Raw genomic sequence first — 17,327 nt, 5'->3', positions numbered from 1 at the left:
TTCCCCACCTCACCTGTACCATGTGCCCTTTTTTTTGTTCTCATTATTGCCAATCTGAGATGCAAAAATTGATGAGGACCCATTTTCAATCACAAAAGCCCTGTAAGGAACAAACCATGCAAAGCAGAGACATCCCCACCTTCTAGTTTCTGTGCTGTGGCCCTGAGCACCCAAGACATGGCCCCTTAGAGGGCCCCTGGGGCTTCCCTGATGGTCCCCTGGGCAACCAATGCTTCCTTAAGGCCCCACAAATCAATGACCGGTGCTTATGCCTGGGGTATGAGATTATAGGAAGAAATCTCACTTGCTCTGTACTGTGTGGATTTTATGCCATAATGTATTTTCAGGGAAAAACCACAAAGACAGCTGCATTTAGAAATGTGGGGTGAGGACACGCTCCAGCTTTCTCTATGCCATGATCTCATGCTGCTGCTGCTGCAGTAGCCCCTGTGGACGTGCAGCCCTGTCCCTGAGCACCCCCTCCTTGCCGCCAGTCCCGGCCTGCATGTGTGCCCTCAGGCCAGCCCTCTCTGCCTTCCTGAGACTCCATCCATGGATACTTACAGCCGCTCCAGCTCCTTCATGTCATCAAAAGCCCCTCGTTCCACCACTCCAATCTGGTTCTCCATCAGCTGCCTGGGGAAGCAAAGACACAAGGACAGCTACGGGATATTGGACAAGGACCCCTAGAAACAGCTGGCACGAGGGAGTGAAACAGGAGCAGTGCCCAACATGCATGCAGACTTGAGTCCTGGCCTGAGTCAACAAATTCATTCACAACTTTGCAAATTCTCAACAGGGGCTCCTCAGCACGCCCAGCCCCGTGCTCATTCCTCTGAAGCCACCTGCATGGCAGAAGGCCACAGGGCATCAGAACACCAGGTGATCGCTCCAAAGGCATGCTCAGGGAAGCCCAGACCCAGGCAGCAGGGGCTGGCTCTGGGCTGCTGGCGCACATGCCCTCCTTTGGCCCAGAGGGCATGTTTCCAAGGGGCAGAGCAAGGAGGATGGGCTAGTGGCATCGGGTGGCGGGGGAGGGCAGACTGTGCCAACTGGGCAAAGCCCACACATGCAACAAACATATTCTGCAGTTGGCAGACGACACCCCCTCCACCTGCACTTCACTACACCTGGCCCAATCTGCTCCCAGCTGAACCACCTGGCTCCATGGGACTCTGCGCCTCCTCGCGGCCCACATGCAGTGAAACCCTGAGCAGCTGCTGGACAGCAGTTTTCACCAACAGATCACCTATTGCATGGTCATTTTTGAAATCGTCAAGCATGTTTTTCTTCCTGCATTTTCCCCACTCCACTCTCAAGCAGGTGGCATATGTGCTCCCACATGAACCTCAGAGGAGGTTTGGGACAGGGCAGGGGGCAGAAGCTGCCACCACACACTTCTTTTCCTTCATTTTGTTTCCAAAAGCCTACGCTATTGAGGAGCTCCCACTGGAGACCTGGGAGGAGAAGAGGGGACATGCCAAGAGGGAGAGAGGGCTTTCTTAGGCTCAGAAGAGATTCCTGGAGCCTGGGACAGGGTCAGAGGTCAGTGGGTTCTAGAGCAGCAGAGACCCCTTCCAGGCCATTCGTAGCTCTGACCCTAGAAAGGATCAGCCACAAGGTCCCCAATTCCTCCAAAGCTGCAAAGCCAGTAGTTCTGAAAGAACTGAGGCCCCAGGACCCTTGCACCACCCAGGAGTGGGGGTTGAGGGACCCTATGATTGTCTGATGTTGAATGCATCAGAATACATGCGTGTCAGACTGCCCTCTGCATCCGGACATCAGCAGAGAAGGAGATAAAGGGATGAACACCCTCCCCCCTCACTCCTCACCCCTGCCCAGCCTGACAAAGGAGGTGCTGCAAGTGGCTTCTTTGCTGGCTAGTGGCCAAGCCCAATAGAGCCATGCCCACCACCTTCAATATCTGCCAGTGTCAGGCACCCAAGAGGGAAGCCACCTCTGTCCTCGACTGCTCCCACTCACCTGCTCTCTACAGTCAGGAATAGCCCCTTGCTGGGGAGTCTTCTGGAGCACAGGTTCAAAACAACTATGGAGACTGTTACAGACTGAATCGTGTACCCCTCAAAATTCATGTTGAAAACCTAACCCCAAGGTGACTGTATTTGGAGATAGGGCCTCGAGGGGGGCAATTGAGTTTGAATGCGGTCATAAGGGTGGTGCCCTGATCCCATAGGACTGCTGTCTTGATAAGAAGAGATACTAGCGATCTCTTCCTGAGGCCACACAGAGGAAAGGCCACAGAAGGACACAGCAAGAAGGTGGCCCGGAAGGGATGCCTCGCTACAATCCAACCCCGACGGCACCTTGATCTTAGACTTTTAGCCTCCAGAACTGTGAGAAAATAAACTTCTGTTGTTTAAGCCACCCAGGCTGTGGCATTTTGTTACAGCTGCCTAAGCAAACTAAGACAGAGACCTAAAGATTCTTCAGGGTCACTAGGTCTTCCCTCAGCCCAGGAGACAACCGGCAGACGAGACAGTCCCATCTGCCCAGCACACGTCCTGCCAGGCAGCGAACACTGGTAACTACGCCTTGCCTAATTTTTCAGCCATGCTGAACGTGACTGCTCTGGGTTGGGACTCACCAGCACTTCCTCCTCATACACCTCAGGGTGTCCCAAGACTGACTCCACAGGAGGGGCCCAGTGGCCTACAGACCTACAGGCCTACAACCCTACGACCCACAGCCAGGGCTCTGTCTGGGACCCCAAGGCCATTGCTGAGAGTGGGGGCAGGAGGAAGGCTATGAGCTGGGCGGGGGCAGCACCCCATACTCACAGCACCCGCAGCTGCTTGAGCCCTGCAAAGTCGTTCTTATGAATCCGAGTGATGTTGTTGCCATTAAGTTCCCTGGTGGAGAAAAGGAGAGAGGAAATGGTGAGATGTGCAGGCTGGGCCTCCAGGCCAGGGCCTCAGCTCCAGGCCCGTCTCCACCTGGCTCAAACCTGTCATCTGACCAACAGGTCTGGGTGCTTCCCAGCCAAGCCCCAGGTCCCCCAAACCTGTGTGGAGGCCCAACAAGCTGCGGCCTCTTTGCAGCAGATGTCCGAGCAGCAGGAATGCACAGGGCACGGCTCACTGCTGCAAGTGCTGCAAAACCCAACATGTGGTTTTGGCCCTGAATGAGCTCGGTCTCGTTGGAGAGGAGACAGTCACACGGGAAACACTTTAGAAGCAAGCCAATTAGAGGCTATTCGGGTGGAATCCTTGCTGTGCCTCAGTTTCCTCATCTACAAAATGGGGATAATAACTGTGTGCGCCTCATAGGATTCAAATGAGGCATAAACAAGTAAAGAGCATGGCCTGCGGTTGGAAAGGGCCCATTTGGGGACACCAATGCTATTGTCTGGTGGTACTGGTCCTACAAGCTGTCCATATTCTGAACAGGAGAGAGCAGGGTGGGCCATGCCATTTATGAGGACTCAGGAAGTGGGGCTCAAGCTGAGGCCTAAAGGACAAGGCAGATGTGCTCGGTAAGAAGGACAGAGCAGACACACATTCCAGGGAAGGAGCACACCGGAGTATGTGGGGGATGGGGGAGGATACAGGCGAGAGTAGGGGTGAGCTGGGGCAAGCAGGGTTGGTGGGTCCAATCACAGAGGGCCTGAGAAAGCAAGCAGAGGACAGACAGGAAGCCAGTGAGGCCTCCAGACCTGGTCCCACTTTATAAGCTATCTGGCCCCACCTCCCACCCTGCCTCCCAGGGAAGCTCACTAGGTTTTGTGAGGCCACGTCCCTTCACAGGAAGCCAGTAGAGCCTCAGAAAGGCAGGCCCCTCCAGGAGGCAGACACTCCACTTCCCAGAAAGTTCTTCCACTGAGTCACACACAACAGAACCTCACTCGGGCCTGGCTCCAAACCCCACTGTCAACTCCGCCTCTAACCTGTCTCCCTGTGGCAGCACAGCCACTACGCTTCCTCCTCTCTCTCTCCACTGTCAGTCACCCACATGCTTGGCAACAACCCCTAACTCTCTCCTCTCTCTCTCTCTCTCTCTCTTTCTCTCTCTTTCTCTCTCTCTCTCTCTCTCTCACACACACACACACACACACACACACACACACACACCCCATGTTCACCTGCGACCCAGTCTCCTCACTTACCAAATTCAAGCTACTTTGAAAAACAGCACGTTCCCTTTCCTAAAAGTGTTTATGCAGTGTGTTTGGCCTGGATGATGTTCTAGAATTGCATCCACTAACAACATGTTAGTTTGCACACACTCTGGAAACTGGGCTTTGTGTACATCCTCACACCAGGCTGGAAAGGACCACCACACTGGTCCTACAAGCTGTCCATATTCTGAACAGGAGAGAGCAGGGTGGGCCATGCCATTTATGAGGACTCAGGAAGTGGGGCTCAAGCTGAGGCCTAAAGGACAAGGCAGATGTGCTCGGTAAGAAGGACAGAGCAGACACACATTCCAGGGAAGGAGCACACCGGAGTATGTGGGGGATGGGGGAGGATACAGGCGAGAGTTACTGGGCCCATCTTACAGATGAGGGCAGAGTAGCTCCAAGAAGTTAGGTGCCTTCCTGAGGTCACCAGCTGGTGCATGACAGAGCAGGGATCTGGACTGCAGCCGTCTGATCCCAGGGCCCGGGCTTCTTCTATCAGGCCAAGCTGCCTCCCCAAGTTGACAAGCCAATAATTCATTCAACTCATCACTCTCGCTGCCCTTCTCCTGCCCCTGGTTCCTGATCCTTAGGAGCAGCTGGAAAAACTCATTCCCTGTTCCGCATCTCCTTTCTAACAGGATCTCTGAAGAGGCTTGAGGCCTGTCCAAGGTAACGAGGCCATCGGTGAGAGCTCCAGACTGAGCCACTTTCCACCCCAAATGCTGAGAGGACAGCTTCTCCCTGAGAGACAGGCTCTTTCCAATGTAAAGGTCTTTGTTTCATGGAACCAAATATTCTTCCCTGAAACAGCCACCTCTGGACCTCACTTGTGCTGCTCCCCAGGCTGCTCCTTCCGCAATGTAACGGGGGCCATCTTACTGAAACGTCCATCCCCAAAACCATAGGAACTTTTGGTTCTTTTAATTTTTTGATTACAAACATATGTCTGCATTGATTCTAAGAGCAAAACGTTCAACTTAAATGGGCATCGACAGAGCCATGCTTAGTTGACTTTCAGCACATTCGTGAAACCAAATACTATGCAGCCATTTTAAATGGTACAGATCAGTTTGCATCCACAAGGAAAGCCACCTGGGATATAGCATGTGGGAAAAGGGTTCCAAGACGCCTGTGCTCTATGAGCCCTCTTCTGTACAAACTCACACACACAGTGACACGGGTGTACATGCAGAATGAGCTGGCTGGATGCGGTTTGCCAGAACAATGCCTGTAGCTGTCGTATGGTGGGACTTGAGCTGGCTTCAGTTTCTTTTTCAAACTTGACTTCATTGTTTGAAGTTTTTAAAAAGACATCTATATTTGTATAAATCGATGCTAATATTCAAGTTATTGCATTTAAAAATAAGACCAATATATGCACATTATTGAATTTTGTCCATTTCCTGAAGACTCAAGGTAAAAATTAAAATCACACATATTCACCCAGGAGGGACCCGCGTTAACATTCTGGAATATTTTCTCCCATGCCTGTTTCCCCTGGATAATTCAAAAAATATGTATTGAAGACTTACTATTTGCAAAGCATTCTGCAAGGTTCTGAAGATTCGAGGATGCATGAGACCTAAATGGTGTGCACTCCTACTACGTATTTTTCCCCCACTGATGGTGTTGACTGGCCATGAAGTGTCCCTTCATGTGGATCGAGCAAGTTCCTCAGGTGTTCCCAGGTTCCCTGTTACTAGAACACCTGGGCTGTTTTGATATTGTTCAACTATAAACAATACTGCATAAAGCTTGGTGGGCACCTGGGAGAAATACATTCCTAGACATAGAATTACTCAGTCAAAAGACATGAAAAAGGGGTGGTTGGTTCATTCAATAGGTTTGAGCGTGGTGCTAGTAACACCAAGGTTGCCAGTTCAATTCCCACACGGGCCACTATGAGCTGTGCCCTCCTTAAAAAAAAAAAAAAAAAAAAAGTCATGAAAAAGCTGATGAATTTTACAATCATTGGCTCATTCCTTCTCATGGCAACCATATTTTATAAGGCACTTGACTCCAATAATTATTCATTTCACAGATGGCAAAACTGAGGCAAAGACGAGCACAAAGACTTCTCTGAACAAGGCACCGCCCAACATGGAACTCAGGAAACCCTGAGGATGGGTTTGCAGGGGCGAAAGCTCCCAGGGACTTCTGATGACATTTCACATTTACAGGCCTCTCTTCTTGTCCTTTTGCACCAGGCTCCACTGTACAGACTCCAGGATGCATTCCTTCGCCCACCAGCAGTTGATTCCACCCCTTCCTCCTCACTTCCTGCACCCCACTCCACCCCACTTGAGAAAAGACATGGGACAGGCAGGCAGAAGAAGAGACAGCAGAGCAAATACAGCCTCTCTCAGGAGGCCCTGCTGGTGACTTCCGGGCAAGAAAGTCCATGGAAGCCCAAGTCCCCCAGCTTCCCCCATCAGCCTTGCTCTCTAACCCCGGAGCTGAGTGCCTCCTCTCAAGGGACAACCCTCCAGAAGGCAGCCTGCGAGACACAGGCAGCTCTCATCAGGCTCCCAGGTCTGAGGGCTGCTGCGTAAGGAGGCATTATCCCCACTTAGGCTGAAAAAATGAGCTCCACTGGGTAGCCTGCTCTCTCCCCCTTCGCAGGGCGGCCCACCAGGATCAGGTTTCCAATCTGGGCCAGCCACTTGCCCAGGAACCCTCAGCAGAGGCAAGGAGGAATGAGGCAAGGAGGTCGTTTTCCTCCAGCGGCTGAGTCCTCCAACAGGTGGTCCTTGAGTGTTGCCATGGCTCCCCAGGAAGCCGCCTGGGAAAAATGGAAGAAGCTGCTGCAACCTTAAGACCTTTGCAGCCAGAGCAGCCAGGTGGGGTGGGCCCTCTGGGGCAGTTCTTTCTCAGGAAGAAGCCCAGATCCAGAGCCACCCTGGGCTCTTGCCGCCAGAGCTCACTCACATCCACCACTTCTGGTTGGCACCTACCGTGTGTAGGCTCTGAGCCTAACACCAAGCATGCTGCATCTCATTTCACCCTCACAGTAACCTATGAGGTGAGTCATGTTCTCTCCTTCTTGCTGATGAGTAAACCAAGGCACAGATTGGTGAGTCTATTTGTCCAACGCCACACAGCTAATAAGCAGAGGGGCCAGAGTCAAACCCCGGCCGGTGTGATTCCGCGTTCTTTCCCCTACCTCAGGATCCCTCATGTTGATGGACATGAGCTGAGAAACAAGTTGCATGCTTAGTAGGATAGGAAACTCTGAGGCCCTGTAATAAGACCACGTGTTCTGCCTAAGCAGCAAAATCAGGGGAGCTCCCCACGTGCCTGAGCTAAGGGGATTCTTAGTGGCTAAGAGTTTGGACTTTGGAGCCAAACTGTCCGGATTCAAATTCCTGCTCCACCATTACTAGCTGTGTGGCGTTAGGCACATAGCTTAACTTCTCCGTACCTCAGTTTCCCTAACTATAAAATGAGGATAAGGAGTGTACCCACCTCTTAGAGATGTGATGAGGTTTAAATGACTTAATATTTTAAAGCGCCAACAGCAGTACTCTGTATCAGTATTACTTGCTGCGATTATGTTAGCTATGAGTACCATTATTGGTGTTGTTTTCCTCAAGGACCGTGGCTGCACCAGGAGGGTGGTGCCACAGGCTCAGCTCAGGGTGGTACTAGACTGGCAGGGCCATGCTGAGAGGAAGGAGCCAGCAGGGCCCAGGATGCCAAGGCCCAGGGAAGACCCCCTATGATGGTTCTCTCTCTTCCAAAAGTGATGGGTCTGCACCCATCCTTGTCTCCCAGGAGGAAATACCCTGATTTCCATCACTTCCTGGGTGGTCCTAACCTGAAAGGAAAACCTCGGTGGTAAAAGATTTGGGAGAAAATCCTCTGAAGCAAAGTTACTGAGGACAAAACAACAACACACAGGATTTCTTGAATCCTCTCAGGAAACAAGAATCTGATCCCCAGCTTTTGGGTGTTTGTGATAAACCAAAAGAAACCCTCGGATTTCCTAGAGCTGCAGGAATAAACACCCTGGGACCCTCGCAGGGTGTTCTGGGGGCCCCACACACCTCACAAGCATTTCTTGCCCTGGAGCTGCAGCCACTACTGGTGCTGGCTCCCTGAGGAACCAGAACATTCCCACAAAGGCCCAGGACTGCAGTGGTGATGGGGAAGCTTGGACTGCCCTCCAAATCCCTTCTTGCTGAGTCTCCGAAAAATAAACACGCACACTCTGCCTGTGACTGAGCCAGGCCTCTGGGCTGGGGGACTGCACACCTTGGCTCTGTTCTTTAAAATCTTAGCCCGGCGAAATCCACACTGCTGAGTGTCTACAGAGTCAGACTGGAAAACTGAGGGGAGGAAGAATTTCCCTACCCAGCCAGGCCCACAGAGAGGCCAAACACCCCAACCTGCAGGCCAGCTGCTGTGCACCTCTGTCATTGTTCCTGGAGCCACTCAGAGACCTTACCCAGGCTCCCCACATTCCCTCTGGCTCCCCTCCAATCTGTTCTCCGAGCCACAGCCAGAGTGATCTTTTCAAGATGCAAATGTGATCATGTCACTCCCTACTTAAGCCCTTCAATGAATCCCCACCGCTCTTGGAATCAAGACAAAAATCTTACCGTGAACAAGATAAGGCTGCATGGCCTGCCCCACACCCCGTTCTGATCCGCTCCCTCCTGGAGCAAAGCCTTTGAACTCACCATTCCCTCTGCCTGGAATACCCCTTCCTTCCTCTTTGCCTGACTCACTCCAACTTTTCCTTCCAGTTGGTCAGACCTCCCTGGCACAGGCCCACAGAGCACCCTAACCCTCTCCTCTGCAACGCAAGTCAGGGGCAATTTTATATGGATTTGGGGGCGTCTTTGACTGATGTCTCAACCCCTGAATAAGATTATAAGCTCCTTGAAGACAGAGTGTCGTTTTTTTCCTCCTTATTGTATTCCAGGCTCCTTCCGGCCTATGGTGGCTGAGGCCTGACACGTGCTCCCATCAGCCGGCTGAGCCTCAGGCCTCAGCAAGTCATCAACCAGAGGCTCCTCCAACCCCCCAGGGGAGCCCACAGGCCCGGCACCAACCCCAGCGATAGGACAGTCCGCAACCCTGTGATCCTCCAGAGGCCCCAGGACTGAGTAATGAGGGGCCCACACCAGGGCAGACTTCCTACCTATCCCGCTCTGCCTCAGCTCCTAGGGACCATCTTGTTTCCTTGGCTTGAATACTAGCAATATCTACCCTAAGACAACAAGCCAGCTCATTGAAGCCTCATCATAGAAGCAGGTTAAGGAGACAAGGCTTGAAAACTGGCATGTCTGACTTCAGGGCCCACCCCCTCTCTCTCTCTCTCTCTCTCTCTCTCTCTCTCTCTCTCTCTCTCTCTCTCTCTCTCCCTCTTTTTCTCTCTTCTCTCTACTTTTTAAATGTGGTAAAATATACATAACAAACTTTACCATTTTTTAAGTGCACAGGTAAGTAGTGTTAAGTATATTCACATCATTGTACAACAAATCTCCAGAACTTTTTCATCTTGAAAAACCGAAACTGTAGCAATTAAACACTAACTCCTCATTCCTCCCTACCCCAGCCAGCCCCTGGCAACCACCATTCTACTATGTGTCTATGAATTTGAGTACTCTAGATACCTCATATAAATGGAATCACACAGTGTTCGTCTTTTTGTGTCTGGCTTATTTCACTCAGCATGTTCTCAAGGTTCACCCATGTTGCAGCATATGTCAGAATTTCCCTCCTTTTTAAGGCTGAATGAGATTCCATTGTATGTTACACCGCACTTTGTTTATCCACTCATCCACAATGGACACTTGGGTTGCTTCCACCCTGTAGCCATTGTGAATAATGCTGCTATGAACACAGGGGTACAAATATCTCTAAGACATTACTTTCAATTCTTTTGGGTAAGTCCACCCAGAAGTGGACTTGCTGGATCATATGGTAATTGTTTAATTTTTGAGGAATCATACTGTTTTCCACAGTAGCTGCACCGTTTTACATTCCTACCAATAGTGCACAATGGTTCCAATTTATCCACATCCTCACCACCACGTGTTATTTCTGATTTTTTTGATTGTAGCCCTCCTAACGGGTGTGAGGTGGTCAGACCCCGCTCCTCACCCCAACTCCATGGAGTATTCTGTTCTGAGGCTCAGCCTGCACCCCAGTCCCTTCACTACTGAGCCCCAGACTTTCTCTTGCCAATCCCTTTTCCAGGTCTGAGCACCCCCCAAACCACAGCCCTGAAGTCACAGCCCCACTTCCCACCACCAGGCCTCCATGTATATGCCTGCTAGCTGCTTTCCACTCACTGTCCACCCCAGGCCTCTGAGAGGCTGCCCACCAACTAATTCCCTGACACGGACCTCTGGCTGCAACACCACCTCCCTGTGTCCCCCAACTCTGCGCACCCCCTACCTGCAAGCTGGACACCCCCTCCCCATACCAACCTGAAACTTGGGTCCAGTCCATAAACATGCACAGGCAGGTAAAAATTGTGACCAATTTGCCTTTAAGCCCCAGTGCTCAAGCCCTGACAGGGGTTTTTGTAGGAGCGGAATGAATGTCTGATTAATTAATTAATTAATCCAGATGTTATTAAGATGCATGGAGCAGTAATCAAATTAGAAAAACAAAACACAAACACCTTTTGGAGCCTCAAGATTCAGGGGCCCTGGGCACACCACTTACCAGCCATCTGTGACACTGGGCAGATGGTATCACCTCTTTGAACTTTTTTTCTCATCTGCAAAGCAGTGGTAAGTAATATCATTCTCACAGGCCAGTTATGAGGAATAAAAGGATGGACTTGGATAATGCATCTCGCTGGAGCCTGGCACAAGGTAGGGGCTCTAAATGGTGACACCATCACCACTCCTTCTTCATGTCTCTCCACACAATTCTTCCCTGACCTGTCACAGGTTGCCTCTCCATCCCCCTCCCCAAGGGCTTTGGCTCCTCCTTTCCACAATCACACCCCCCTCACACACACACACACACACACACACACACACACACACACACACACACACTCCTGCCCTCTGCCCCCAGCAGACTCCAGTCCACCTACCCCTATGCTGCAAACCACACCCCTTGGAGCTCCTTTGTTCTCTCCTCCTGCAAACTTTCTCCCCACCTACTCACTCCCTAACCATCTGCCTCCCGCCTTCCACTTCTCCCAGGAAACCATTCTTCCTGGCTTTGCAGTGACCCCATCACAGCTCCAGAAGCTTTCTTTGGCCCTCATCCTCAGGCAAACTGGCTGCTCTCCATACAGTCAGCCCTCTTCCCATCTCCAAATGCCTTCTTGGTTTGGCAATAACTACTCGTTATCCAGGTTCAAATCAGCACTCCCTATGTCAAACACAGGCCAGGAGCGCCTCCTGCCTCCTCAGGACTCCTCTCTGGCTGCCTCCCCTTCCTCCTGCCCTCTTCATGTGGGCAGAGGCCAAAGGCAGGCCTCATAAGTCTTCGAAGGACAGAAATTCCTCATCAGGAAACACCAGCACCAAGCAGTGTTTCTCACATCATGGTCTGGGCAACTCCCACATCGAAATTACCTGAAAAGTAATTGCCAATCACCTGCTGAATCAGCATCTCTGGGATGGGCCTGGGAGTCTGCATTTTATGCCAGCTTCCCAGGAGATTCTTATTCCCGTTGCAGTTGCTCTTCCACTGTCCTCGTGGGCTCCACCGCTTCCCCAGGAGGCCCTCCCAACTGTCTCTTCAGCCTGAACACCCTACAGAGTAACTAGCCCCTATTTTCACCTCTAGGGTCATCTTTTTCACGTAGCTGTTTATTGTCAATTCAAACAAATAAGGCAGAAGCCAATTGCATGGCTTCTCCAGGACCAGCTGCCTTTCCCAACTTTATTTTCAAGATCATGCTCCCACTCTGGAGCCTCAGGGTCCCCCATGACTTTCCCATTGGCTCTCTCTGCCTCGGTCAAGACGTGCTTCCTCTGGTGCCTTGGCCTCTGCAGTAGCCTCCGAATTCGATGAGACTGTAGTAGGTTCCTGCTGCTGCTACAACAACAACAAAAACATATACATGGGGCTTAAAACAACACAGATTTACTATCTTACAGTTCTGGCGATCAGAGGTCCCAAATCAGTCTCACAGGACTAAAGTCAAGGTGGCAGCAGGACTGCCTTCCTTTCTGGAGGCTCTAGGAGAGAATCCACGTCCTTGCTTTCTTCAGCTTCTAGAGGTTGCCTGCACTCTCTGGCTTGTGGCCCCTTCCTCACTTCACTCCAACCTCCTGCTTCCATCGTCACATCTCCTACTACTGATTCTGACCTGCCTGCCTCCCTGCTATGGGATCCTTGTAATTATGTTGGACCCACCCACATAATCCAGGATCATCTTCCATCCCAAGACCCTTAAATCAATCACATCTGCAATGTCCCTTTTATTCTATAGGGTCACATATTCACAGGTTCCAGGGATTAGGACATGGACATCTTTGGGGACCATTATTCAGGCTACCACAAGGACCATATTTTCAAAAGCAAAGATCAAAACCATGAAATGTCTTACAAAACATTTGTAGAAAAAAGAAAAACTCATCCAACACACCTTTTTGAGCACCTACTATGTACCAGGTGAGGGGATACAAAGATACATAAGACACAGTCCCTTCCCTTAGGAAACTCAAAACCCAAGGTTCCCGTCAAACAATCCACCGTCTTAAAATGGAATAAAATTCTCTTCCCTACAGAAAAATTCCAATTAATAAATGTAGAAGGAATGAGGGAAATAGAAAATCAAAATTGGATAATAATGGTTGCAAGCAACCATTAATGTATATTAAAAATTAGGAGGTAAGAATTTGAGGTCAAAAAGAATCTTACATAGTCTCAAACTATCTCCCCCCAAATATTAATTACAAGTGGAAAGATAGTAACATTACAGTGGAGAAAACTGGCAAACATCATCTTAACCAAGAAATCAAGTTAATATAACCAGCAATGAGACATATCGGTGTCATCCACGTCCTGACAGGATGCTCTGAGAAGGATACCTCACCTCTGTGGCATTCTTGCCGAAAATGCATAGTGTCAGTCCAATCATGAAAACACACCAGACAAACCCAAACTCAGGAACATTCAACGAAACAACTGACCAGTACTACTCAAAAGCGCCAAGGTCATGAAAAACAAGAAAAAAATAAGGAACTATCACAAATTGAAGGAGAGTAAGAAGAAATGACAAGTAAATGCATGGTGAAGTCCTGGAATGGATCCTGCAATAGAAAAAGGACATTAGTGGAAAAACTGGTGAAATTCAAATAAAGTCTAGAGCTTAGTTTAGTACTGTACCAATGTTAATTTCTTAGTTTTGATAATCATACTATGGTTAAGAAAGATGTTGATTATAAGGTGAAGCTGGGTGGTGGGTATGTGGGACTCTGTATATTTTTGCAACTTTTCTGTAAGTCTAAAATTATTTCAAAATAAAAGTGTTTTAATTTTTTAAAAAAGAATAAAATACAGCAATGACAGCAAAACCACTGTCATAGAAAAGCTAGAAACCAGTAATCATAACCAACTTGTCTCCCCACTGCCAGTTGGTCCCTCCTCCATTTATTCTCCACTCCAAAGTCAGGCAACAGAATGTCTTAAAACACCATTTTGCACTTGTCACTCTCCACTCGAAACCCTTGGGGGCAAGTCTCAGAGGGTCTTGTACAAAGGACACAGGAGCAGCTTGAAGGGGCTCCTACTGGCCAAATACGGGACACTCTGAACATCGAAATAAATAATGATCATAACATATTATAACCCAAAGAATTAAATAATGATGCACAAATCCACACTTATAAACAGACAGGCAAACAGATGGAAGAGAAGGGAAAGTTCTTTCTCAAGGTAGAATGCCAGCTAAAAGAGAAGAAATGATAGAGTTAAAAATTTCTCATTGATGAGTGTTAAAACGAGTGAATGAGAGTTTGATGAGAAAAAGGATATTTACACAGCCTCAAAGTATCTCCCCACAAATTCTTAATAATGAAGGGGAAATAATAACTGTTCAGTAGAAAAGCCTGGCAGACACCAATTCATTGGGTGAGTAAAACTAAAATCACCAATATTAGGACAAATTGGCATCATGTGTCCTCTGACGTGACTCACTGAAAAGAGCCCAACGTCACTTATTTAGCATTTCTGCCAAAAATGCATAACCTGAATGTGATCATGAGGAAAGAGCAGATGAAATCAGACTGCGGGACAGTCTACAAAATAACTGCCCTGTATTCTTCAAAAAGGTCAAGGTCAAGAAAAACAAAAAAAGGCTGAGAAGCTAGTCCAAATTTAAAAAGACAAAAGAGCCATGACAAGTAAACGTAATGTTTGATCATGAACAGAATTCTGGGCCTGGCAAAAACAAAAAAATAGCCATAAAATACATTATTGGGATAACTGATGAAATTCATACATGAATTCATGTGTATTATTAGCTCACGAGTATACATGAGTAGATAACAGTATTGTATCAATGTTAAATTTTCTGATTTTGATAGCCTTATTGTTTTTATAAAATACACGCAGAAGTATTTAGAGGGAAAAGGGGACAATGTCTCCAACCTATTCTGAAATGGTTCAGAAAAAACTTGTGTGTGGGGGGGTGTATGTAATATATAATAAAGCAAATGGAGCAAAATATAAACAACTGAATCTAGATAACAGATATACAGGAGTTCCTTATACTTTTGTTGCAACTTTTCTGTAATTTTTAAATTATAACAAAACAAAAAGTTACAACGAGAACAAGGGGTCTTTTTGGGTAATGAAAATATTCTGAAATTGGATTCTGGTGATGTTCGCACAATTCTGTAGATTAAATAAAAATCATCGAATAGTCAAAAAAAAGAGAAAGTTTTAATAAAGTTTTACACACAGCCCTCTGGTGGATCCCCATTTCCCAGCCCCATAGCCTGGTGCCCCCCATTACTTTACTCTCCTCCCTCAGAACTCACCAACACAAATGTTCACCCCATCAGCTGGGTCAGGTCCTCATTCTCTTTCCCAAATATATGGGACACACCTTCTGAGTGCCCCTAGAATCCCTTGCCCTCGCTTAACCTCTCTGCTTACCTAAGTCCTGCCCAACCTTCGAGACCCTGGTGAAATCCCACGGCCCCCGTCACTGCAGGGATTCAAGTCCTCCTTCTGATCTCTCACTCCTATCTCATTTCTAACAATGACAGTCTTTTCTACTTGCCAGCGTTATTCCAACCACTTCACATGGAATATTTCATTTGAACTCACAGCTCTACGAGATGCTGGCCCCATGCTATGGTTGGCCCCATTTTACAGATGAGAAAATCAAGTCACTAGTGAGCTGCCCAAGATGTCTTAGGTGGCAGCTGATGGAGGCAGGATTCAAACTACGCCATTCTTACACCAAAAGCTGCGCTGGTAGCCACTGTGCTCTGTCCCTATGGAAATCCTTACACGTTTGTTCTTTCCCAGACAGACCTTTTTCCCCACCACACCGCAAGCTCCCAGAGGAGCAGGTCCACACCCTGGACCTCTCCAGACACTTTGCACACGGCAGGTGCCCAACAGCTGTTTGTGCGCCACAGGCTGGGTTCCAGAAAGAAGAGGAGGGGGTCGAGAGTTCCATAAAAAAGAAGAGCCAATTCTCCACCCTTGAGCACAGCCCAGCTCTCTGGCTACAGCCCAAGGCCCGGCCGTCATCTGCTCTGGGTAATAAGTATTTGTATGGCGATAATTACAGCATTTGGGAAGAAAATCCCATTAAGCAAGAGCCCTGCCGAGCTGCTAATGCCGGCACAGAACTGAAGGCGGCACAGAACTGGAGGCGGCAACTCCGCCAAGCTCCCGTCTGCTCCCAATAATGCAGGAGCTGCCTGTCCGACGCCCCTCGCCTGGCCCCAAAAGAGTACGGCCACCCCTGCTGGCAGCCTCGGGCAGCCTGGGCCACCCCAGCCAGCCTCCTGCCTCAGAGAGGGGACATGGAGGAAGGGGCAGCCCTGACTCCATGTATTCCAGGGTTCTCGGGGCGGGGGTACGGGGGGTTGGGGCAGGGGAGGCTGGTGAGGGACAAGAGAGCAGGGCCATGCTGGGATCCAGTTCCTTTCACATCCCTGCAATTCTCTGTTACCTTAATAACAGTAATAATACCACTTATTGGGCACTTGCTGTGTGCCAGGCCCAGTGCAAAGTGCTTCTCCCAGCATTACCCCAGTTAATGCTCACGACCAGGTCCTGTCATCATCCCCACGTTGTGGGCAAGGAAATGGGGGGGTCTGAGAAGTCACGTTTCTCCAGAGCACTTATCACAGTTTGCAATTACGTGTTTATTCTCATATTATGTCATTCATCTCTATCTTGCCTGCTGGCCTAAAACTCGGAGAGAGGAGAGGTTTTGGTTTCTGTCCGGCACTATTCACTCGCACAAAGCAGACATTCAATAGATCGCTATCAGTTGAATGAATTAATTAAACCTTATAACTTGCTCAAGCTCCCTCAGCTGTTGAGTGGCAGAGAGACTAAAAACCCAGGCCAGCTGGCTCCAGAGCCACACCATCACGCTGTCCACCCTGCAGAGAGCCCCTGCATGGCACTGCCCTGCTCCCTGTCCCAGGAGACGGGAGCAGAGATGCCCCAGTACCGGGAAGGAGTACTCTGAGCAGCCAGACTCCAGAAGATCAGCCTGAAGCGTGGCCGACACTCAAATGCTTACCTCCCAAGCTCTCTCCTGCCCCAGCTGAACCCTCAAACCTTTGGCTTGAGCTTCTCAACTAATAATATCACCTAAATGAATCACAAAGCATTTTCACCCACAGAGCATGAGTGAATCCTGGCAAGGTCTTATGAGGTCAGAGGTGTCACTCTTCCCAGAGGCTGAGGGATAGAACACCAGCCATGTGCCAAGCATGCCACCTCCATGCATTCGGTCACTTAATCTTTACCATCAATCCACAAAGCTGTCAGCATCCCCTCTTCAGATGGGGAAGCTAGGTCCCAGAGAGGATGGAATGACAGCATTGGCGCCCCACCACCAGTCATTGGGAGCCCAGCAATAAGCCCTGAGCACCTGCTACTGGAGACTAGAGTCCTACCAGAAGGCAAGGCCCTCTACACAGTGTGGGTAAACTGCAGGAAACTACAGAACCTCGCTCAGAGAGCCCAGGCCCCAGCGGTAGACATGGCTTCAATATGGACCCCTGAT

General features: G+C 49.3%; 1 protein-coding gene across 1 annotated transcript in view; it reads right to left on the bottom strand.

Annotated features, from left to right (window-relative positions):
- The window catches only part of SLIT1 (slit guidance ligand 1), a 158,665-nt gene that overhangs the window by 137,087 nt on the left and 4,251 nt on the right, over positions 1–17,327 (bottom strand). The window contains exons 2-3 of the mRNA XM_033130967.1: positions 2,799–2,870; positions 565–636 (exon numbers count right to left, since the gene is read on the bottom strand). Coding sequence (XP_032986858.1) covers positions 565–636; positions 2,799–2,870 — 144 coding nt within the window. The remainder of the gene's footprint in view (positions 1–564; positions 637–2,798; positions 2,871–17,327) is intronic.

Source organism: Rhinolophus ferrumequinum, chromosome 16 (genome assembly GCF_004115265.2).
Source record: "Rhinolophus ferrumequinum isolate MPI-CBG mRhiFer1 chromosome 16, mRhiFer1_v1.p, whole genome shotgun sequence".
NCBI lineage: Eukaryota > Metazoa > Chordata > Mammalia > Chiroptera > Rhinolophidae > Rhinolophus > Rhinolophus ferrumequinum.
The sequence above is the reverse complement of the archived record's forward strand: the minus strand, read 5'-3'. Positions and strand labels throughout refer to the sequence as shown.